The sequence below is a fragment of the Lissotriton helveticus genome, chromosome 2_1 (genome assembly GCF_964261635.1).
Source record: "Lissotriton helveticus chromosome 2_1, aLisHel1.1, whole genome shotgun sequence".
In the NCBI taxonomy this organism is placed as follows: domain Eukaryota; kingdom Metazoa; phylum Chordata; class Amphibia; order Caudata; family Salamandridae; genus Lissotriton; species Lissotriton helveticus.
The window spans coordinates 1,228,526,565-1,228,551,852 of NC_136059.1; the positions used below are offsets into that span (position 1 = coordinate 1,228,526,565).

Genomic DNA, 25,288 nt, shown 5'->3' on the forward strand with positions numbered 1-25,288 from the left:
TTCTAGGAGGGAAAACATACTGAGAGATCAGCTTATGATTGATGGCACAGTTGATCTCTTAGTAACTCCCTTGCATTCAGCAGCTGCAGGAGAGCACGCACATGGCACCATTAAGCTGTGCGCACAGAAACAATGGTGTTGCTCCTAATGTGAGGGGCGAGTAACTGAAAGGAAGGACCTTCCACTGTTTTCAGAAGGAATGGGGAAGAGAGCTATAGGTAGGACTACGATATTGGAAATTTGCCAATATCATTGGGCCCAATTCACAGAACTAACTTAAGACAAAATCCTAAACTTACTACCATTTTGGTATTCACAGAAGGCATTTACTCATTTTGGTATTCACAGAAGGCACTTACTCATTTCGGTATTCACAGAAGTTAGGAGTCCTAACTTTAGGACTCATAAATGCCTTCTGTGAATACCGAAAGTCTTAAAGTTAGGATTTTTCTCAGTTGAGGAGTCCTAAAGTTAGGAGTCCTAACTTTACTACTCCTAAACAGAAAAATCCTAACTTTAAGACTTTTAGTATTCACAGAAGGCATTTGGGAGTCCTAAAGTTGGACTCCTAACTTCTGTGAATACCAAAATGAGTAAGTGCCTTCTGTGAATACCAAAATGAGTACGTGCCTTCTGTGAATACCAATATAGTAGTAGGTTTATGATTTTGTCTTAAGTTAGTTCTGTGAATCGGGCCCATAGTCCTTACCTCCAACAAAGCCTCTTATTTAATCTCCCTGGGAATAAAAAAAGTACTGGTGAGGCAGGTTGATGATCGGACTGAATTATACCATTACAGTGCACCTTTAATTTATTTCAGTAAGAAGGTTAGATCTCAGACAAGCAATGATGAAGACCCCTCAACGTTGATTCATTTTACAGAAGATAATATTGAGCTCTGTGATGCCGTGGTTTTACGTGGCCTACCTATTTTGAGTAAATTATCCAATTTTTATACGCTCACCTTATGTACTAAGTTTTTGTTAATTCCCCATAACTGGCATGAACATAGTGTTAACAAAGATGGTGCATAAGCCAACAACATATACCTCTTGTGCCTATGTTGTGTGGCAGTGTTTAACGTCACCCATAGGTGAATTAATGCTGTGTCTTGTCTATGTATATCTGTAAACTTCACTACCTTATTTCAGCGATAATATGGAGATGCAGACTCATAATATGGCACTGAGGTGAAATTAGAGAAAATTTAGCCTACACAATTTTATTTATTGCCTTGGAAAAACATGAGAGCATTCTATTCAGAGACAATGGACTTGTTCAAATGAGAAAACAAATGGGTCTGAAGATGTTTGTCGCAGCTAGTTGAAGAAGCAAAAAAACAACATTGTAGCTGTACAGCGAAACCACAGTCAACTCAACAATTCATACTGCATGGTAGTCAATGAGAAAGGAGAGCGCGACCACCACAATTATACAAATACAGTCTTATATATCCTAGCACGGTGAAGATGACTTTAACAGGATGCAAGTGCTTTAGCAGATGATCAAAGTCGACAGAAGTTGACAGCGAAATAATCTGAGAAGATGTGAACACAGTCATTACACATTCTTAACCAATGTCCAGATATTCTCATTTTAGCTGTTTTTCATTGCTGGCAGGTAGCTGGTGTCACGAGATAAAGACAAAGTGTAATTATTGTTAGACTCTACTTTGAACATTTCTAAAAAATCTGCAGGATCTTCCTGTTGTATGCCAATGCCATTGGGTTGACTAAACCAAAGGTATATTTTAAAGCTCTCTTAAATTTTTCGTGGGTAGAAAAAACAGTAACGCTTGCCCACTGTCTATGGATCTCTGTTAATAGGACACAATGAAGAAAAGCATGTGGCATGACAACGTTTTTGTGACATTTTAGACGCCCAGTGGAGAAGAACCAAATGTTAAAGACCAAGTCCCATAGCCGCTGTCCAAACATTATTCTAGATATTTTCGACATTTCAGGTTGAAATGGCTTGTAAATCCCTACTTTTGTGTGATATGCTTCACTTTAAAGACCTTGGGATGGGGTGGCTGAATCAGCCCCATTGTTCTTTAGCCTCACTATTAAATCAATAGCCACATTATTTTCTAGACATGGCAAGTTGTACTTGTGGGTTGCTGTGATGGGGAGGGTTACATTCTGAGATAAGCTTACAAGGTCTACAAGGCTGAGCTCACCAAACCCATTTCACTTTTGCGCATGGTACATTCATTGGCACTATCACTGGCACAGTTTGGGATCAAAGATGTTTACATAAAGTAACTCAATGCCATTTTAGGTAGAGCCACTGTGGTCCCCATGCAGCATGTTCTCGATGAATGGATGCTTGGGCCAGGTTTTGTGTTGACCATACTTAGGATTCTTGCATTCTTGTATCTTTAAGCAAGATTATGGACGCCACAAAATAAATAAAAGTTCTAGTTTTTCATCATGATTAGTCAATGGGTCTCAACTATAACTAACTAGGAGCATCATTACAGGATAGATATCGTTTCCATGGCTTCTTGTCATCAGACCTACTATTTCTCCTTAAACTCTTAATTTTGGATAAAGGTGTGAAAAAAGATGTGTTAATCCAATTGATTTTTTAGGCTAAAAACTAACTTCATGAAACACTCAGAAATATGTTTCAGCAAATTACATGTCACTTTTAGCTGCCTTGCCTCTTCTAGCGAGTTTATGAAATCACACAAATTGGTGGTCCAAAATGTACAGCCAATTCTCGAAGTCACCGATTGATAGTATGTGAAATCTAGCAATATTTTGGTTACGTGTTTTATATATCTTCATTATTTACATTCCCCAAAATCGGGCGTTAGCTTCCTATCCACAGTGAACCTTTGTATTTAGGGATAATACTTGTCTTGAGTTTGGCAAAAACACTGAGATGGTAAACAACGAGCATACTTGAGACTTGCTACATCCAATGTTATTGCTAGCATTGAAGGCAGGGTATTAAAAGATAAAGTAGAATTTCATTTTTTTATCTGCTTAAACAGCACTAAAATCAGCTTTTAGATCATGGGAAGCTCTCTCTTTGAAACCCCAGACCCTTAGTTAACCATTGTATAAAAAGGCTCCCAACTTAGATTTAAACTTTATTACTAGTCTTGTCCAACATCTAATATATAAGAGTTTTTAATCCTATCCGCTCGTGGGATTGTAAAGACAAACTGTGCTACATCTGAGTTCCCGGAAAATTGGCAAAGGTAACAAAAGTACTTTTTGTGAGCTCTATGTTGTATGTGCAGCCTTCAAAAGAAGAAATCGAGTCCACAGCTGCGGCCTGCCGGTAGAATGTGTCTTTCCTCATCTGTGAGCGTTGCATTTGTAGGACTCCATTTTCTACCTGTATCAGTCTAACACAGCAGAAGATGGAGGGTGAACACAGCAATTTGGTCGTCTAAAGTTCTGAAACAGAGACTGGATCATGTTGTTCTGCCTTCCTTTCAGCTTTTTACTCGAAGTGTCTGAGGAGACGGACTTCCGGTTCTGCTTCATCTGAGCTCTGATCATTTTCTCGTGCTCACGAATTTGCCTGGTCAAGTGGTTCTGGATTGCAATGCCTAAAGCCTCTGGGTCCATGGCCGCGCCGTAAACCTCCCATGTCATGCCCTGCTCATCCCACACCACGTCCTTCACACTCTTGGTCTCCTTGGCTTTCTCCTCTATTTTGGCGGCTGCCTGCTTCTTCCCGACCTGCAATTTACCCTGCTCTGGGGTAGCAGAGCCTGCGAGCCGCTGGTCCTTCTTCTCCTCCCGGGCCTTCTTAAGTCGCGGAGTATGCGGGGAGGAAGTATGGCTGAATTCCGACGCTGATCTGGACTGGAGGCTCAGGCTGTTGGATCGCTTTGCTTGTTCATTCTCCTCTTGGAGTTTGTCTTGCTCCTTTTTGATGAAGACCTGGAGAAATTCCTCCACTGGGCCACCGGTTGCTCCAATGTTGCTAGTTATGTCTCTGTCAAAATTCAGAAATGCTGGCTTGTCTTCCTTCTTTGGCTTTATGATGTCGGTGGTGATGATAGCTTGGGTGTTTCCCATTTCGTTTGTGATTTTGAAGTGGAATGGCTTTCTTTCTTCGTCGCCGTTAGCAGCTGGCGGTTCATAGTCTTTGGCACGGTTGCCACGTAACTGGTTACTTTCTGCAACACCGAGAAGGTGGTGACTGGGTCTCTTGTTTATTTCCTGGCCTGCCATGAACTGGGGTGGCTGAGCATTGATTTCGAGGGGTCTTTGAGGCGGTTTGTTCTGGTTATTGGCTTCAATGTTAATTTGATAGGCAGGCTTCACGTTGTGCAAGGTAGGGGCTGCTAATGGATGCTGAGGTAACCCTTGGCTTTGTCTGGCTGCGTTCATTGCTTGTGCTTCTGATTCACTTTTGTACATCCCTGCGGGGTAGCCAGAGATGTCTTTGCCTTGATAGGTAACCTTTGTTAGGTTTGGAGAGATTTTGCAGGACGCGTCTGAGGGCATTCCAGCTCTGCCGTGCAGTCTGAGATATGCAGGATTTAGTACTTCCATTGCAGTAGCCCTAAATCGTACTTTTGGTGTTATTACTGGATTTAGGGACATATCTTTGTGCAAAGCCATAGGAAAAGCATTACCATGCTGTGGAAGGCCTGGCCGAGGGTTCCCCCTATAAATGATGCACACCTTGTCATCCCGGTCTTTTAGTTGAAATTGATTTTCTCTTATTTGAAATTGATTTTCCCTTAAATATGTAGCGAGTATGCTTGGGCTGGTGGACACCGATTTGCTCTCTACGTGGGCAACAGCTTGGACCTCCGCATCATGACTACTGCAGCTATGTGTCATAGTTCCCATATTTTTGTACTTAGAGTCTGTTTGTAGGTCTGGTTCTGGTGTTTCCTCTAGTGCAGGTTGAGGCGGCTGGGTGTCAGATGTGCCCAACTGTGGAGAGGTTTCCTGAGTTATTGAAGAAATATGGCAAGAGAGGCCATCGGCTTCATCTTTTGGCCCTGTTTGTAAATTAGTATTGGAATTCCCCGTTAGTTGACTTACAGTTGGAGACATATTAAGCTCACAATCTCCTATAGATTTGGCTGACTGTGGAGACTCTGGTGTTGAAGTACCCTTCCCAGATGACTTTTCAGCTTGTCCTACTTGCAGAACATTTGACTGAGATACAGATTTACGAGGTTCGTTATCCTGACGCGTGCTCTCTTCTTGGTGAGGTGAGGTATCTACTGATACGTTGGTGACTGTCCTGCATGTGTTTGCTAAAGAGGTGTCAGTTTGCGGTGGTGAGTCAGGATGAGGCTTGTTACTTTGTTGATTCGGCATGGCAGTATGGGTGCTTGACGGGCTATCTGTCAAGGGCACCCTGGTTGTATCACATGCCAGCATGAGTTCTTCAAGGGCGCGTTGTTCCGGTGGCTTGCAAGCACTGATGGCCCCCGTGACAGTCGGGAGTTCTTTTTCTGCAGGGCTAGAGGGACAAGGCGTGACTGCCTGCTCGGGATCATGTTTACTCAAGTCACATGACTGCTGACTCATGGGTGCTTCAATGGACGTACAGTTAAGGTCAAAAGATCCAGATGGTGCAGGCTTGGAGTCTGGGATAGGGACTCCATTGGCATTCTTCTCTAGCTTATGTTGATGATCCTTAGAATGTGGGTCTATTAAGCAATCCTTCTCTTCAGTTATGTCACCTACTGAAGTTCTGGCAGATCCCTGAGGCTCGGGTACAGTCCCCATGGAACCTCTTGGCGTAGCAGCTCGAAGCCAGCTTCTTCCAGTGCGGGACCCTCTTCACAGCATCACCACCAGCATTAAGCAGAATGAAGTCCACAAAACCTGCCTGCAAATGAAAAAACAGAGAAGTCACTAAGGATACTCATAATTGGATGAAGAAAATGTCTCATGAATTAATACCAGTCTTGGAAAATATCTTGAATTTCCTCCACCTATTATATTAACGTTATATTTTCAAACTTGTGCTCAAATATGTTTTCAGATTAATGTAAGCATGTTTTATCAAAGCATTTAATCAGTTTTGTACTGTAAATAAGGCATTTAATCGATAGTTTGATATATTTCTGTGGTGCACACAGTAATATAACAGGTAGGTGACTTTTCTGAAATCGATTTGAATTGAAGTCCATCTAATTGTGTTCAGTTCAGCATCATGAGAAGCCTTGTGTTTCATTATCTGGTGAAATGGGTATTTAAACAGGCTCACAGCGATTGGATGAGTTGACAATGTATACGAGGAGCCCATTTTATCTTATCTTCATACCAGTTGTCTAAGCTCACAGTCTAAATATGAAATTTGATATATTAATTGTATATAGGTTTTTTGTTTATCCCTCTTGAACTGGAAAGAAAAGCTTTTTTGTAAACAGTCATGTTTTTTAGGCATTTTCTCAACTTCAGAAGGTCTGGTTCAGCCCTGAGAAACGGGTTCCATGGGACCAGAGAGGCTCTTCCATCCCTTATGGACAGCTTAGATTTCTTTAAGGGAAATTTCAGGTTTGGGATCTAAGATGGTGAGTGGGAGCATTTTGCAGAAATTGCACAGAGAAACATTTTAGGCTGCTACCATTAAACACTTAATGGATCATTCAGGTCATTTGACCCTGAGCTTCTTGTTCTCATGGAGCCAGTGTAGTTGTTAAAGATATTCAGTAAGGCTATCCGACTTTTTTTTTAACAGAATCCTAAGAATGATATTCTGGGTTCGCTGGAGCCGAGCTAAACTCTTCTTGGGTAATCCTAGTTAAACTGAGTTGCCATAATCCAACCCTTATTAAATACAGGTTAGATGTGCAGGACATCTAACCTGGGCGGCGATAATTTTAACAAGGTTCTTGCTAATATGCCCTAGCGTTTTGCTGCTGTTGAAATCTGGGATTCCAGAGATCACTGGGCGTCCAGGATAGTGTCCAGGATGAGCGCTGCTTTGCCTGGTTTAGGGCAGCGCATTGTCCCCTTTGTTGTGGCTAGAAATGTCATCAAATCAGGTTTTACATTTATTGGTCCTTTTGTTTATAGCAACACATGCTAATAGTACATTGTGAAGAACATTTCTACGACTATTGTTCAGGCTTTGACTATGTGGATACATTCCAAGATCCATAAGGAAAATTAATAAAACATCAATTACACAAACAGTGCACTGTAATTGTGACTCATTTGAAGTGTGGTGTTATACAGGGGTGGCTGGCAAATAAAGTAACATTTTGGGTGCAAATACCCAGCGCAAATCACACAGTGCAAGCAACTCTGAGTCCTCCTCCCGACCCCCCTTCCGGACAGGAGAACATTATGAAACACGCATTTGAAATGCAATAGGTCTTGCATTTACAAGAGTTTGAGCAATCAGCATTGTAAATGGCAATGCCTTTTACTTATGTGTTGTTTTAAAAACAGGTAAATAAAAGTCCTTGTCATTTACAATGCTAATAGCTCAAACTCTGCAAATGTGAGACCTATTGCTTTGCAAATGCGTTTGGTGCCCATGCAATACATTTTTTTAAAAAGCGTTAGGAGAGAGCTTGTCCTCCCTGCAACAGCAGGCAGGACAAAACTGTGTGAGAAAATAATGCTCGGAGGCTGTAATTAAAGCCTACCAAGTAACAACACAGGTCATGGGGGGTGTTGCCAAGGGAGGTTACAAAATAAGACAAGGCGGTACTAAGGAGGGACTTCTAAGCCTATTGACCAATGAACAGCCACAGTTTACAGTGGACAATGACACAAGCCAATGAAAAATATGGGCAGAGTGGGCGGAGCTTCAAGTCCCTACCTGAATACAGCATGCTTCGCTGAGCACCGCATGCGCTGCCCAGGCCCGACCTAAAAAGCATAGGCAGGGCCAATAGGTCTCGCTTATGCAATATCTATTGGATTTCTGTGTGTTTTTTTTTGCCATGTTGTACAGCAGCGAAGCTGCTGTAAACCGTGGTTAAAATGAAAAAAGAAAACATGATATATACTTTTACCCGCGCTGGTGTAGAACATGTCTAAAAAAACATTCACAAAGCCAATATATCTTGCAGTAGGTGAGATCTACAGGTCTTGCCAATGCTTGTTGCTCACCGCAAAGCGATTCAACGCATCACCAGGCATGCTAAACTGTAAATAAATGCATTTACCATCCATTCAATAACAATGCAGAAAGATGGACGATAAATCCACTGATGGCTTAGACACGAGTCGGTGAAAATCAAGAACCTCATTTGACCTATCAGAACTGCCGCTCCTGCACAGGACCGGGAGGGCGAAAAACACAATGTATGGGAAGTGCTCCGACTACCATAGTCATATTTCACAGAAGCGTCAACCCGCATCACTTTTCCAACTAGTGATCACAAACAAAGAAAAGGTATATGGTCTACAGACTAAACTGTTAAATCGTGCACCCTGAGATCTCTGTTCTAATCTCGGCCTCGTAACATGACACATATAACTGTCTAATGCTGGGTAAAACACTTATGTCACCTTGTAAGGGGACCCGCCTGGCCCTATTGTTTTCCCAGTCAGATAGTTGGTCTTACATGCCTGTCCAGGGCAAGTCAGACAAATGATTGACTCTTGCCCAGCCCTATAGGCTTTTCTGAGTCCACCATGGCACGTGGCTGTCTTCCAAAGCCCTTACATGCAGCTGACTGATACTACTGTGCTCGCCTGCAGACATACCACTGGCTTTATCCTGGTCATTCATGCCTTTTAGTAGCCAGACTACCCATGTGACTGACCTTTCTCCAGCCCTAGTGCCTTTCAGACCAGACCCTAGCATGTAACCAATTGGTACAGCCCTACATAACATTCATCGATAGCTCGACTTGACAATTACCCTGCTACTATCCTTTGGGCCTGCAGACGCACACCTGGCATGCCAGTGACTCTGCAGTAGTCCTGCAAGCCTTTCATAAGCGAGCCTGCTAAGCAACTGCAACTGCTGTACCCTATGCGCCAGTTTCTGGAAACTCCGGAAGGTCACTGATTCTGCCCCAGGCCCCCTGCGACGTCTCCGGCCAGTCCACATGTAGGTAGTAAAAAACCCTTTTCACATCAACCACGCTGCGCTCTTGCACCCTCTGGCTGAGACAGCAGGTCAGCAGGTGTCACACATTTCAAATCATCAACAAGCAATGAAGAAAACACAGCATTTCTCCGTCCTAAGATATAGCACCACTCATTGACTGCTTGGAGGAATAGCCAGCCACGGCCGGTAGTAGGTGTAACTGAAGGGCGGTGACGTGGGGAGGGGCAGGGTGGGGGGTAGTAATGTATGGATTAGGGACTTTAACAGGTAAGTAAACATATAAATAAATAAAACGAATTTCGTTGTGTGCACTGCATCGCATTTGGTGATGCAGTGCACATAAATCCGTAATCCCTAAATTACTACCCCCCACCCTGCCCCACCCCCTCCCCACGTCACCGCCCTGCAGTTACACCTACTACCGGCCGTGGCTAGGAATAGCTGACTGGAAAAAAAAGCAAAAAAAGTGCTATGGAGGGATCAGCCGGGAGCGGGAGGGGTGAAGCAACAGTACCTGAATCACGCCAGATGCAGCAGACAGGCACTGATTTACATGAATGAATCTGTGCTTGGTCCCTGCTCCACAGAAATGATCGATGTGACGTTTGTTCAGCACTGGCCAATAAAGGAGGCAACAAAGAAGAGGGACAATGGAGCCAACAAATGATAAGCAACAGGCGGGCTCCAAGCCCTTTTTGTATTCAATATTGTCTCGCAAGCGAGAGCGCATGTGCTAGTGCATGCTCCTGCAGGCTTGACCCTAATAATGGGGCTAATGATTCATTGGACAGTATTGTGTTCTAAATAAAATGACTAAACTGCCTTTGGTTTTAAATGGCATTATAGAGAGGCACGCATTAATTTCCCCAATACTTGCCCCTATTGAAGTCAGTGATGTTTGAGGAGTTCTCCCCTCAAAAAACTTGAACACAATGGAGTCAAAATAGTGTATTTTAGAGCAATAACTAAAAAAAGAAGTTTATAAGTAACTCACACTATCACTGTGTGCAATTCGACAATGCCTTTAGCGTTTTACAATGCAGCTTTTCCCTACATTTATGCATTTAATTTAATTTCCCATCCCCCTTCTTCGTAAGCAGATTATGGGTGAAATATATTAATAGCTTTTCACAATCACAAAGCTCATGCTCTACAAAGTGGCAGGCTTTGTGAGGGTGAAAAAGCAAAAAGCAGTGTTGCAAAATAACACAGCAAGTTGCAAATGTCTATACGACTCACATCATCATTGTGTTTCCTCACAAATAACAAGTCAAACAAGCACGGGCAATGCCAATAGGTCTGACTTTAAAAGAAACGTTGGATAGTAAGGGGTAGCATTTAATGCAGATAGCATGGGAATGGATATGTATTTGTGTTGAAGCAAAGAACTTTATAATGATTTTAGTGTAGATTAAAAGGTCAGTTGCACTGCCAAGCCAGACATAAAAATCCATGTAGGCTATTGGCCGCCCTCCTCCCATCTGTGCAACTCCCAGAGAGAAACACCATCAATTATCTAGTTATTTAAAACACTTTCATAGCATTACAATGTCATGTGTCATGTGTGTGCCCCTGAAAGGTCAACATCAGGCAGTAGGATAAATAAACAAAATTGTCACCTCAATGTGAAGGGCAAGTACTTTATTTTGTGGAAGCACACAACTTCTGCCCAATCAAAGCATGTACCTCTGGCTCCCAACATGTTAGCAGACCCAAGGTCCCTCTCCTGCTGATTCTCACATAATTCTCTTGTGACACCTGCGCTGTCAAGCCAGGCCAAAAGGGGTGCAAAGGATCATTCTCCCTTTTATTTGATTCACAAGGGAATGTATCAATGGTGTGTGATCGCTCCACTGGTGCAAAGCATTGCTACATTACTGACTACCCTTGTCAGTTGGTGGCCAGTCTCTGAATGGAAGTTGTCCATGAAGGCCAATTTCTACTGTGCAAAAGATACAGTCCATTAATAGGCAGTTGCAATAGCAGCCCCTTTAAATATGAATGAAGTAAAGGAGTTCTGTGGTGTTCTGCAGGCCTCCTCTGCATTCAAATCTGGTCAGAAAGATGTGCAGAAAAATCCATGCCTCAAATATTGATGCGGTATGGTTTCTGTGAACCATATTTAACATCCTCTTAGTATTCCTGCTTGATTGATGAATCTGGCACAGTGCAAACAACTGACTAGGTTGCATCGCTTATGCTGTGCAAACATTGCAATGCGATGAAGTCTGACCAATGATGCATTCGGCCCTATCTGTTCTATAATATGACTGAAAATCTCTTTGAAACTGATGGATATGAAAATGGGAAACTTACAAAGATCTAAAAATATCAGGCTTTATAAAGAAGAGCTGCTGCTCGCGTTAGACAGATTTTACAGGCTCAGAGAACAGAGACAGGTCTTACAGGCTCATGCTTCAGAAAGCAAATGTATATGTATGTGTATATATATATATATTTCCCAAAGATTGCCCTGCAAGCAAGTCCGCACTCAAAATCAGGTAGGTTGCACAACAACTTTTATTCCAGATAAAGCGGCATTTTAGTCCAAGAACTCTCTTTTTCCTACTGCCTGACGCGTTTCAGAGAAACATTCTCCTTTATCAAAGGCGGTGTGAAGTTCACACTTTTTCTCCAGCCAACAATTTCCGCCATTACTCTGTAAATTTCAAACCTCCTGTGCGCTCATGCACGGCTTTTTTATATTAGTTAATTAGGCGCTGATGTGTTCGTGCAAGGCATTGTGGTATTTGTAGTCTTTCATCATTTATGTCCCTCCATTGGGTTTGTGTGCAGACTTCATTATTTATTATAAACAGAGAGTAGCCCTCCAGTAAATGATGAAAGACTACAAATCTTGTAAGAGATAGTATGGTTGCATGTAGATGGAATGTTCAATCCGTAGAATTATATTAAACTCATGAATATGCAGAAAAAAGAAAAAAGTTGTTGCAAATACACAATATAAGCAGCATATGGTAAGTCTTTAAAAAATGACTGTCGTGCAAAGAACTTAAGTCAGTTAAAATATAGAAATACAGCCAGAAATGTCTACTTTCTGCTAAAGACTGTTTATTAAAGGTAAACAGATCAGATGAGCCAAAAAAGCTAGTTCTCCCTTTCATTGCGTAAATAACAGTTGTAATCATGTGTCTCGTGACCTTCCCTTCACACTGTCTGCTGGCTCTGACCGAAGGTTTAGGGGCACTACATTTTTACTGTAATACATTTTAACAATAGAGTATCTATGCCATTTTCTTAATACATACGACTACTGATATCACAACTACGCTGGTATAAAGTAACTCAACTGTATTGTACAAGGATATTGTAAGTAACCAAGAAGTTCTATTGCCAAAGGAAATGCTTTAGGATACGATTGCTTTCACCCTTTGCTTTCTGTCAAAGTTTTCTTCTCCTTGTTAAAATAGCATCACGCAAGTTTGGTATGTATATGAAAAACATTGCATAGATACATTCTAATTTCAAGTACTTATTTTCCTCATAAGATACATAATCATAGACCTTTGCCCTATCAGAAACCCCTTTCCAGAGGATTAAAGTACCACTTTTTGTCTGATTATCAACCAGAGGAAACAGTATCTATGGAGGTGACCACTGTTGGTTGCAGCGATTGTGGTAGGGGTACGTTCACCAATAAATTAGATTAACAAGTGATCCATAATATGCTAAGTGGGACCCATGTCGAGAGCTATAAGTGATGGTTAGGGGCATCTAAATCTTTTTGCACAAATGTTTCCCCACTGGCTATTGGTTGTAGTTATTGTATCTGCAGGAGCGGTCGGTGGTGGGAGTAGCTGCCGGGCGGTGGCTTGGGGGGGGGGAGGGGTAGTGTGGGGGGTAGTAAATTGTGGAGTACGGAGAATTACAGTTAAGTAAATACATAAATAAATAAAACGAATTTCGTTGCGCGCACTGCATCACCAAATGCGATGCAGTGCACGCAACGAAATTCATTTCATTTATTTATATGTTTACTTACCTGTAATCCTCCGTAATCCATAGTTTACTACCCCCCACCCTGCCCCTCCCCACGTCACCGCCCGGCAGCTACTCCCACCACCGACCGTTACTGCGTATCTGTAAACATAAAACCAATAAATAGATTTCAACCATAAGGCGTTCTATTTACCCTCAACACTTACCTATTGTGTCTTCCTGCTCGCCACTTCTATTCCCTTCCCAAAAAACAATGTTTTAATTATTGTGTAATGCTTGCCAGCCTCTGGCTTTAAAATTTCACCTCTATATAGTGTGTTATCAATTTTTAAAAATAATATGTTTATATTCTGTATTTGTAATGCTCGTGGTTGTAAAAAAATCAATCTCAGGTGTGACACTTTCAGACAGCCTTGCATTTTTAGCTACTTGCACTTTGCATACTGCTATAGGACCGAAGCCCAAATTTACTATGATTTTTCAGAGGAGTGAAATCATTTTTGGCATTTTTGGAAGACCTCTTTGCTTTGTTTTGTGTGGTTTAGTGAGGTCAAAGAAACACAAGGTAGGGCATTGCTCTGCCTTGTATAGGGTAGGCTGGGTAGGCATTACTTGAGTAAAGCATACGAGATATCATGTATCCTCCAATGTACTTTGATGCAAACCCTGATTTACAAAGACTTGTAAACCTGGGTTTGCACCAAAATGGCGCACCTACCCGACAGAGGAGTAACAAGGAGATATATCTTTATTTCACCTCATTACTTGTTTTTTTGTGTGCAGCATTCTGCAGAACGCATAGAAAGAGGAAAATACGTCTTTGGACTGTTTTGTGCAGGTGGCCCTTCCTGCACAAAAACAATCCTGCTAGTGATGCAGGTACCCATGCACAATGGTTCAAGGGTGCCCGCATTGCCCTGGTCAGCACACAGTGAACCAGCACAAGGAGAGAGGAGAAATGCTGTTTATCTTTGTAAATGTGGAACATTTCTGCTCTCTGCCTTTCGTGCAGCGGAGCGCAGCATTGTAATTTCCCTTCCTGCACTGCGTTGATTGAAATAATAAAAAATATGTTCCGATACTTGTAACAGCAGTTTTTATTTTGTCACATTTGCTGTGAGTTCAAAGACAGAGGTCAAATGTCAGGCTATGTTATATGACAAATTGCTTGCTATTCTTACATGGATATTGTTTTTTACTTTTCTTTCTCTGACTGAAAGGTTAGAGGATTCAAAGTTACAGAATTTTGTAAAGTGAACTATCTGACAATCTTGCTGGAGAACAGGATTGTGAATAACTAGACTGTACGATGTCAGGCTTTCTTAACACATGACATTTAAACACATGCAAATTAACTGTACAAATATTCAAAAATACATCAACAATCATGAAAGCACTAATGAGACACATTTTCTTTGTGATTCTGAAGTGTATCGGGAACAAAGAAAACAATAGGATCAAAACAAACCGAGACACTTTACCTTGTGAAGCAAAGATAAATATTTGCTGAACTCAGATTTCCACACATTATTTATGTTCTATAGAATTTTATCAGTAAACTGCATGTTAGTGCGAATTTTGTTGCCATTTCAATGCACAATGAGCTGTTTGTAAATGACAGTGCACTACCACACAGTACTAATATATTTGCAACAGTGTGCTCCAAAATGCACAGCGGGCTACACACTACACACTTAACACTTTCCTGCTGAATGGGCGTGATTCATTTGATATACTTTTTGTTTTAACCCTGGGCGAGCAACTATGCTACGCTTGCGAAGTTTGCGTAATTTGTGCTTCTTCTTGCTACCCGAATTGCATGTAGCATAATGCAAAATCGCGTAGCATACCGTAGTTGGCATTTTTTGCTCGCTCACGGTCCTCATCAAGTTGCAATCACGAGCGAGGAAAATAAACCTCCCATGAGATTCTCAACGCGGGGAAGTCAGGTTTCTCATTGCGTGTGGTCGCGTATGCTCGCGTCCGCTCGCAATGAGAAACTACCAGTCCGCGTTGAGAAAGCTGCTGCTCGAGCAAAAATCTACTTGAGCGGCAGAAAACGACAGCTCGCACTGTGCGAGATGCCTTTTTCAATGATTGCACAGTGCGGACAAGCATCCAGCACTGTGCAATCATCGCGAACAGCGCACTACACAATTCGCATAGTGCTACGCGTATCTCGCGTAATGCGAAGTTTACTTCGCGTAGCTACGCGTTGGGCAACTACGTGAACTACGCCCAGAGTTAGTTCTTTTGTGTGATGCTAGATGTTTCACAACCCCTGTAACTTCAGTGATCTAACATTGATGCAGCACCACGACTTTGAAGATTGTGCCAGCACTACTGGTTTAAAGAGCACATTATTAGCGAATTCATTGATCTTATCCAGAAATTTATTTTAAAAAATGTAAATAGAAGTCCACATATCACTAGCCATTTCCACTCTACCCCACAGATGCCATACATTCTTTTCACTCTTTAGTTCATGTGGCAGGTTGCAGATTGAACACCAGTAGACATGATTTGAATCACAGTTTCTCCATTTGAATTGTGTGATCCTGGGAACATAGCACTGTATCTTTGATCCTGTTAGATCTGGGGGTCTCTAGTTGGCAGGGGTAGGTACCACTGTCCAAATAGGGACCCTTGCTTCTAGTCAGGACAAGGAGATAACTCTCTGAGATAACCCCTGCTCGCCCTCTAGGTAGCTTGGCCTGAGCAGTCTAGGCTAATCAGAGGCAATGCGTAAAGTATTTGTACCAACACTCACAGTAACACAGTGAAAACACCACAAACTGATTCCACAACAGTTTAGAAAAATAAAAGTATTTAATCTAAAACTACACAAGACCAAAACGACAAAAATCCAACATACACAGTTCAAGAATATGGTTTCAAAAGAGTTCTTAAGGTTGCGTTAAAATTCTTCAAGTTACGGTAAAAATAACCACAGTTGCGTGAAAAGTTCACAGTTGCGTCACGTTTACTCACAGTACCTTTAGTTGCAACAAAGTTCCAAAAGCAGAAGCTGGTGCGGTGGAAAACAAGCGATGCGTTGCTCCTGAGACCCTGGGGAGGCGATGCGACAGCCCCGCTGCAGCAGCGGGCGTGTTGCGACGAATCCGGTCTGTATGGGGAGGAAGGCCACTTGTATGGATTCCGGTGCGTAGGTTCCGTAGGAAGTCTGTTCTCGCAAAGGCACGATGCGACGATCTCGAAGGGGCTGCGACGATCTCCGGGGCGACGATGCGTGGTCCAGCGGTGAGCCTCTCTCTCGCAGCTCCTCGATGCGATGATTCTGCGACGACTCTCGCAGCGACGTGATGCGGTCCGCAAGCAAGCGGTGCGGCGTTCTCACCCAGCGACGACAGGCTCTGCGACGATACTCGCATCGATGTTCGATTCTCCCGCACCGGTCTGGTGCGTCCCGCAAACGAAGGATGCGACGTCTCTGGCAGCGGCGTCAGGCGCTGCGACGATCTCGACCTCCGTAGCGGCGGGAAACTTCTCGCACTGTCAGGGATGCGCTCCGCAAGCGAGCGATGCGACACTTTTCAGATTCAAAAGTCACTCAAGCTTAGTTTCAAGCTTCCCAGCACAGGTCCAACCTCCAGAGGCCCCACAACTGGATCAAGCACTCTAGGAGGGACAGAACTCTCTCAGCAGAGTTCAGGGAAGCTGGGGGTGAAGTCCTTTTGTTCCTGGGACTTCAAAACAGGGAGCCAGCTCTTCTCAGGCCCTTGGAGATTCCTTCAAGACAGGGGACACAGCTCACAGCAAAGTCCTTCCCCTCTCCTTGGCAGCAAAGCAACAGGTCAGTCCAGCAGAGCAACAGCAGGACAATCTTCCTTCTTCAGAGTCAGCTTTCTCCTTGGCAGAGGTTCCTTCTTGATTTCCAGGATGATCTAATGTTCTGTTGTCAGGGGTCCTGTACTTATACCCCTAAGGTCTTTGTTCTCTCTGTGCATGTGGGCCCTGAGCCCGGTCTGAACCAGTTCTGGGTGTTTCCTGAGTACTTTGTTTTGCTGGAGGCTTCTTTCCTTTCAGAGTGAGGGGCAGGGTCCTCAGCCGCCCAGCAGGGGGGTGGAGCCAGCATTGTGGAAGGCAGGCACAGCCCTATTCAGCCCAGGTGCTAACTCCTCCCACCACTCCAGTTGCAAATGCAGTCATTCAGCCTAGTGCTGACTCATCCAGCCTCCAGGGGAATTCCCCAGCCCCTGTGACTCACAAACCAGACAGTCAATACACAAACAGGCCCAGGCACACAGAAGGGTCAGACAAGAGAACAGCAACTTTCTAAAAGTGCTGTTCTCAAACACAGGATTTAAAAACAACCTTTCCTAAAAGATGTGTTATTAAATTCTGAGTTCAGGGATACTAGATACTTATGCCCTATCTTGTTCCTATGGGAAGGAATGCTGTTAACCACTGTAGCCAGCATCCCCCATGTTAATCTATGGAGCAAGATAGCCTTACAATAGTGAAAAACGAAAATGGCTGTAATTCACTACCAGAACATGTTACCTGCACCAGTACATGCTCTACCTTTCACATACACTGCACCCTGCCCAGGGGGGTATCTTGGGCCTTCCATAGGGGTGGCTGATGTGCACGAAAAGGGAAGGGTTAGGCCGGGTCAGTGTGGACACTGACCAGGAGGACATGGCAGTTCTAAACTGCCCATAGGCACTGCAGTGGAAGGCCTGAGACACCATTTTAGAGCTACTCCTGTGGGTGGCACAATCAGTGCTGCAGGCCCACTAGTAGCATTTGTCATCACCAGCCCTGGCACACTCAGTGCACTTTACTAGGGACTTCATGGTGATACAAATATGCCAAACATGTATATCCAATCAGAATAACACTTTACATAGAGAGCATATGCACTTTAGCACTGATCAGCAGTGGTAAAGTGCGCAGAGTCCTATTGCCAACAGCCACGGGTAAGGAAAAATAAGGGAGGAAGAAGCAAAAAGTTTGAGGATGACCCTGCAAGAAGGGCCAGTTCCAACAGATCCCTTACCTCATTATATGGTTCCAAGAGGTGGTTCAGTTTGATGTAAGTGCCAGGCACGAATAATAATTAAGAAATAGCATTTTTAGTCATAGAGCAGGAATAATAACAAAATGCATGAGCAAAAGGGAATGCACTAGGGCATGTTATAGAATGGTTTGTAATATTCGTTTTCACAACTCTAATATGCTATTTTGTAAAATTATTTTTTGAAACAAAAAGAGTGATGAAATGATTGCACATTAGTGATTGGCATTGACGCGTGTGGACATACTTGTCACTGTTTCGTATTAGTACAGGTTTTACATTCCACATACCTTATGGACTCCCAGCTCACACTTAATTCACATTTGAGGCAGGATATGTGTTTTGGTTTCATCAATGGATTGTGTGCACATGATTGTGATGGGGTGCTTGCCACCGTGTTTGCAGGACATTGCTAGTTTTACAGCACACCAGGCTGCCATTATCTAAAAATATATGCTGTCAGAGAAGTCTAGGCACCTCTGCAGGCGCTTGAAAGTCATTTGTCGGACAGTGCCAACCGCTGACACCTGGAAAACCGTGGAAACAGGGCTCCGGAGTCTGAAAGACTTCCTGCTCCACTGCATCTCTTAGTGCTGCAGCATGGTTTAGTTTTTGTTCATCTGGGGTCAACAAGAATGGTTTTAGAACAAATGAGTGTCTGTTGTATGACCTGACTATTCTCTGTTTGTGTCTATTGGACACAATTATGCTCCTAAAGCTGGTTCAGCCCCGGCATCCCAACGCGGTATGCATGTCCCCTCTCAGCTGAGGCTCAGAGGAATATGGCGGCCAAGGAATTGTAAATCAAAGTTGCCTCCTGGGCATGCATAATATTATTATTATTAGTTATATATTTGCTGTTCTGAAATATTCACAAAAGACCTTTTTCAGTTACAAACCCTTGTGATTTTGCAAATGACAGGGACCTAAATCCCCTACGAGAGCTAAAACACTTGGGAACGTGTTATCTAAAGTGCCCTGGGAGGGGGGGGTGGCACTATGGTATCACAGAAGGGGCCGCCGGCGCTTGTGCGGCCCCTTCTGTAATACCAATAGCGCTGGCGTACATAATTCGACAGCACTATCACCAGAGGGCGTTCCCTCATTTCCATGGGGGCGTGCCCCATGCAAATAAGGGAATCCCTTTGCCTCTGCACCCGTGCCGAATTGCAGACGTTGGCGCAGAGGCAAAGAGGCCCTCAGGAGGCGCACTGTCATGCACCCCCTGATGGTAGGCCTCTGGTGGGGGAAAGGCGGTCCCATGGAGCCCCAGACATCCTTTTCAAAAGTGCAGGTGGATTGCCGCCTGCACTGTGAAAACACAGAGTGGCCTGAATGCGCTGTCCTGGGGGCAGCGCAAGCTTGCGATGCCTTGGGGGCAGCGCATTCATCATAATAGGGTGCATTTCCATTGTTTGCGCTGGGCGCACCTTTTTATAGGTGCGCCAGCGCAAACAATGAAAATGCGCTTATTGTGTAATGTGGTCCTTGAAGTACAATCCAAAAAAAGAAATAACTTGATACTTTGACATTAACAAACATTTCCAGGGTAGGAAACATGAACATTGACTCACCAAAATACCAAGGTTAGTGGAAATAAAATTACATGTCCTTTAAACCAATATAACTAAATAAGAGTCCCTGAAAAGACAGGAGCTGCTAGAGGCACAGCGTGTGGGCCTAAGCCTTTATAATGTTCCCAAAGACTTTCTCAAAATTATATGTTTAAGTATCACAGGATTTTTATTCCCATTTTTGTCAACATTTGCAAAAAGAAACAGGATGTATGACGTTATAACGCATACTTTAACAACGCATACCTTTACAACGCTATTTTTACAACGCAGGAACCATTACAACGAATTACCATTACAACGTAAGTATTGGTAAGTATATAATATTTTTAAAAATGTAATTAATTAAATTTAATATAATTTATTTTAATTTAATAATATTTTTATTTTATGTTTACCCTGTATCCTTGTATTGGTAATTATATAATATTTTTTTTCAAATGTAATTAATTAAAATTAATATAATTTATTTTAATTTAATATTATTTTTAATTTATTTTTACCCTGTATCCATGTACCCCAAAACCCAAACCTGGCCCTGAACCCTAAAAATACCCCTTTACCCAAAAACCCAAACTTAGCCCTGAACCCTAAAAATACCCCTTTACCCAAAAACCCAAACCTTGCCCTGAACCCTAAAAATACCCCTTTACCCAAAAACCCAAACCTAGCCCTGAACCCTAAAAATACCCCTTTACCCAAAAACCCAAACCTAGCCCTGAACCCTAAAAATACCCCTTTACCCAAAAACCCAAACCTTGCCCTGAACCCTAAAAATACCCCTTTACCCAAAAACCCAAACCTGGCCCTGAACCCAAAAAATACCCTTTTACCTAAAAACCCAAACCTAGCCCTGAACCCTAAAAATACCCCTTTACCCAAAAACCCAAACCTGGCCCTGAACCCTAAAAATACCCCTTTACCCAAAAACCCAAACCTAGCCCTGAACCCTAAAAATACCCCTTTACCCAAAAACCCAAACCTTGCCCTGAACCCTAAAAATACCCCTTTACCCAAAACCCCAAACTTTGCCCTGAACCCTAAAAATACCCCTATACCCAAAAACCCAAACCTGGCCCTGAACCCTAAAAATACCCTTTTACCCAAAAACCCAAACCTAGCCCTGAACCCTAAAAATACCCCTTTACCCAAAAACCCAAACCTGGCCCTGAACCCTAAAAATACCCCTTTACCCAAAAACCCAAACCTAGCCCTGAACCCTAAAAATACCCCTTTACCCAAAAACCCAAACCTAGCCCTGAACCCTAAAAATACCCCTTTACCCAAAAACCCAAACCTGGCCCTGAACCCTAAAAATACCCCTTTACCCAAAAACCCAAACCTGGCACTGAACCCTAAAAATACCCCTTTACCTAAAAACCCAAACTTATAACATTTTTATTATAATAATATACTTACCAATACTTACGTTGTAAAGGTATTGCGTTGTAAAAGTATTGCGTTGTAAAAGTTTCGTTGTAACGGTGGTTTACCAAAGAAACAATATGCATTCTGTACATTTGTAAATGGTCACACAATATTTTCTTGTGTCATCAAAGTACATAAGTCAAAGAAATTCAACAAGTCAAAAAGTTCAGTCAAACATTCTTATTGTATAACTGTTAAGTGAGTCAACAATATTCTAAAAACCCAATGCATTTCGGGTTCTCCTGGAACCCTTCGTCAGGGGATAGACTAAATTAACAGTTGAATCTTGTATGAATGGCGTCTTTTGATGATGTCTTTTTGAGGATCTACAAAACAGCAACAGAAACATATCTGTATAGTACATGATTCATGATTACATAAATGCTAGCCACATCAAACGGTAACTGGGGAGTGCCGCTGAGAAGAAACCTGAGTGTGAAAAAGAGGAATCTAAATTCAGTGCTGGAACCAATGTAACACACACTCGGTGCTAAAGGTACGAGGATACAAATGAGAGAGGGCAAGACTCTTAATAACCAAGTAAGTGCCCATGACTACAAGTAAAGCGTGTAATAAACATGCATCAGAAACGTGCTAGACCCGAGGACCTTAGTGAGAAAACAAAACATAATGTTTAACTGAAAAAACGTCCTACCAGACGGTCATCCGCAAAGAGTTGGTGTCTTTAAGCTTATAGGCAATACATCAAAAGACCTGGTTGCCTCAAACGTAATGGCCTAAATAAAAAAACAAAACGTAAGAATCCAAGGGTTCAAAACGTGAGTGAAAGACAGATTCAGCTCACCAGCAAGAAAACTTACCGATTGTAATACACTACGTGCGAAGTTTTTATAACCGGATCCCAGGTTTCTGAAAAAAATATAACGAATGCTAAACTGCCGATTCTCTGTAATGACCTTAACCCCTTCGATGCTGATGACGGAGCGGTTCCGTCATCAGCATCGGTTGGGCTGTGCTGATGACGGAACCGCTCCGTCATCAGTACAGCCCTGGGGGAGAGCGCTGGCGCTCCCCCCCCTGTGCGGCGATCTTTTTTTTTTTTGCAGGGGTGGCATCGGAAGACTTTCCGCTGCCACCCCCTGGCCCCCCCACGCTTCCTGGTGACGTCAGCGCGCACAGCGCGCGCCGACGTCATCAGGAAGCGCTGGACGCACTGGAAGCCATTTGTTTCCAGCGCGTCCAGGAACAAGGTCGGTGTTTGGTGCTCCGGTGGGGCGGGGGGGCCATTTCTCGGTGCCTTGAGGCATCGGGGGGGAGGAAACACTGTTTCCTTTCCCCTGATGTCCCAATGCAGGGCATTACTGGTTCAGGATCGCGCACAGCGTCGCGATCCTGCACCAGTAATGCCCCCACTAGACACCAGGGATGTTTTTGGTTGGAAAGGTAGCAACCCCTTGGGCAAGGGTCGCTTCCAGGGGCAAATATTTTTATAATTCAGGCTTTTCTGCCCCCCCCCCTGGGTCGACATCGCTCGTTTTAGCGAGCGATCTCGACCCAGGGGGGGCAGAAAAGCCCACTAGACACCAGGGATTGTTTATGTTTGAAAAGGAAGCGACCCCTTGGGCAAGGGTCGCTTCCAGGGGCAATTATTTTATAATTCAGACTTTTCTGCCCCCCCTGGGTCGACATCACTCGTTTTAGCGAGCGATCTCGACCCAGGGGGGGCAGAAAAGCCCACTAGACACCAGGGATTGTTTATGTTTGAAAAGGAAGCGACCCCTTGGGCAAGGGTCGCTTCCAGGGGCAATTATTTTATAATTCAGACTTTTCTGCCCCCCCTGGGTCGACATCGCTCGTTTTAGCGAGCGATCTCGACCCAGGGGGGGCAGAAAAGCCCACTAGACACCAGGGATTTATTTATAATTGTAAAGGAAGCGACCCCTTGGGGAAGGGTCGCTTCCTAGGGCCATAATTTTTCAATGCAGACTTTTCTGCCCCCCCTGGGGGCAGATCGCCCATGTTAGCGCGTTATCTGGACCCAGGGGGGGGGCAGAAAAGCCCACTAGACACCAGGGATTTATTTCTAATTGTAAAGGAAGCGACCCCTTGGGCAAGGGTCGCTTCCTAGTGGCCCATAATTTTTTGTAGACTTGTCTGCCCCCCCCTGGGGGCAGATCACCCATTTTTTGGGCCACATCTGGACCCAGGGGGGGTAGAAAAGCCCACTAGACACCAGGGATTTTAGTATATTTATAAAGGAAGCGACCCCTTGGGCAAGGGTCGCTTCCAGGGGGCATTATAAATATTGTAGACTATTCTGCCCCCCCCCCCCCCTGGGGGCGGAGTGGCTGTTTTTTTTACAGTTTCTGGTCCCAGGGGGGGGGGGGGTAGAAAAGCCCACTGTACTCCAGGTTTTTGTTTTTTATAGGGAGCGACCCATTGGCCAAGGGTTGCTTCCTTGGGCCCATTTGTTTTCAGTATGTTCTGCTGTGTCTTTATTTGGCCTCTCTGCCCTCCGTAGGGTTGCTTCCAGGGGGCCCACGTTTATAATGATTTATAATCTTCCCCCCTTGGGGACAGACACCCCATTTGTGACATACCCTGTGACATAGCCTGTTGTAATGTGTGTTGTTTTTGTTTCTTCTAATGTGTATTGTTTTTTTTTCTCTTTAGATTGTTGCAGTGTGCGGTTCTGTTACTGGTGGTTCTGTTGTTCTGTTGTTTCTGTAGTTGCATGTGTTTGGTAAGAGACCTTTTTTTTGTTCAATTGTAATGTAATTGTTTATTTTGCAAAGTGTGTAGTAATACGAGTATGTGTTGTTGCTGTTTGTTGTGATTGTAAAACATGTTTTGCATTTGTTTTTGATGTGTCCTTCTGTAGATGTAAGTTTTTTTTTTTCTTCTTTCTGGTGGGATATCGTTGCCTATTTGCTGTGTCTTTGCAGAGTAGGTGCTGGTGAGTGTAGTTGTGTCTTGTAAGTGAATTGTATATTTTTTCTAAATATATTTTTTGGTGAAAAAGTCTTACATTTTTATCTTACTTTGCGCAGTGTTGGGGTTGTTGAGTTGTTTGTGCAGACTCCTTTATTTGTAAGGATAATGGCTAGCCGCCGGATTACTGCTCAGCAAGTTGTTGGAATGCTTTTTGATTCTTCCTCTGACCATGGTCCAGAGTCTGACTCTGATTCTGAGCCAGAGGTGGGAGGTGAAGATTCAGGTAGTGAGTTTTCTCTACACATGGCTTCATCTGATGATGAAGACACTTTGAGTGCTGATGAAGCTACTTTTGGTGTGGATGATGTGCCTGTGGTTGGGGAGGACATTGCTGTGTTTACGGTTTTGGAGGACATGGTTGTGCCTGTGGTTGCGGAGGACAGTGATGTGCCAATTGTGCGGCAAGAGACATCTGGGCTGCAGCCTGGGGCTGCTAGACTTCCAGTTGGTGTTGTGAGACAAGAATTAGCTGGGCGGCGGCCTGCGGTTGCAAGACTTGTCGATGAAAGTTCTGACCTCTGGGTTGCACCAGGCATGGTGCAGCCGGCATTGCCTGAATTTACTGGTGTTCCAAGGTGTAGGGTGAACACTGAAAACTTTTTGCCTATTGATTTTTTCAAGTTGTTTATGGATGATGTGTTTTTGGCAGAGATTGTAGAGCAGACTAATTTGTATGCTGAAATTTTTTTGAGGGTGAACAGTGCCAGCCTTAAGCCCCACGCTAGAGCTACCCGGTGGACTCCCACCAATTTGGAGGAGATGAAAAAGTTTTTGGGTTTAACTCTTTTGATGGGCTTGCTTAGGAAACCATCAATGGCTTCATATTGGTCTACTAGTCCCTTGATGGCAACAGCTATATTTCCGGCAGTCATGACTCGTGATAGGTATTTGCTTCTGCTGCGGATGATGCATTTTGTTGACAATAGTCTTGCTTTGCCACGAGATCACCCTGATTGTGACCGTCTTTTCAAGATTCGGCCTGTCATTGATCATTTGGTTGATCGATTTTCTGAGATCTTTTATCCTGGGTAAGAAATTGCAGTGGATGAGTCTTTGCTGTTGTTCAAGGGCCGCTTGGTATTTCGGCAATACATTCCTAGTAAGAGGGCACGCTATGGAATCAAACTGTATATGCTGTGTGACAGTGAGACTGGATATGTCTCTAATTTCAGGGTGTACACTGGTAAGAAATCCAGGATTAACCCCCCTGGTTGTCCGTCGACTTTTGGAGTGACTGAGAAAATTGTGTGGGAACTTGGTCGTGGATTTTTTAACAAAGGCCATCATTTGTATGTCGATAACTTCTACACTGGTGTGC

General features: G+C 43.5%; 1 protein-coding gene across 1 annotated transcript in view; it reads right to left on the reverse strand.

Annotated features, from left to right (window-relative positions):
* Positions 1 to 1,191: 1,191 nt before the first annotated feature.
* Positions 1,192 to 25,288, reverse strand: part of GPRIN3 (GPRIN family member 3) — a 521,116-nt gene continuing 497,019 nt past the window's right edge. Inside the window, exon 3 of the mRNA XM_078676116.1 lies at positions 1,192 to 5,823. Coding sequence (XP_078532242.1) covers positions 3,357 to 5,720 — 2,364 coding nt within the window. The 5' untranslated portion in view covers positions 5,721 to 5,823 and the 3' untranslated portion in view covers positions 1,192 to 3,356. The remainder of the gene's footprint in view (positions 5,824 to 25,288) is intronic.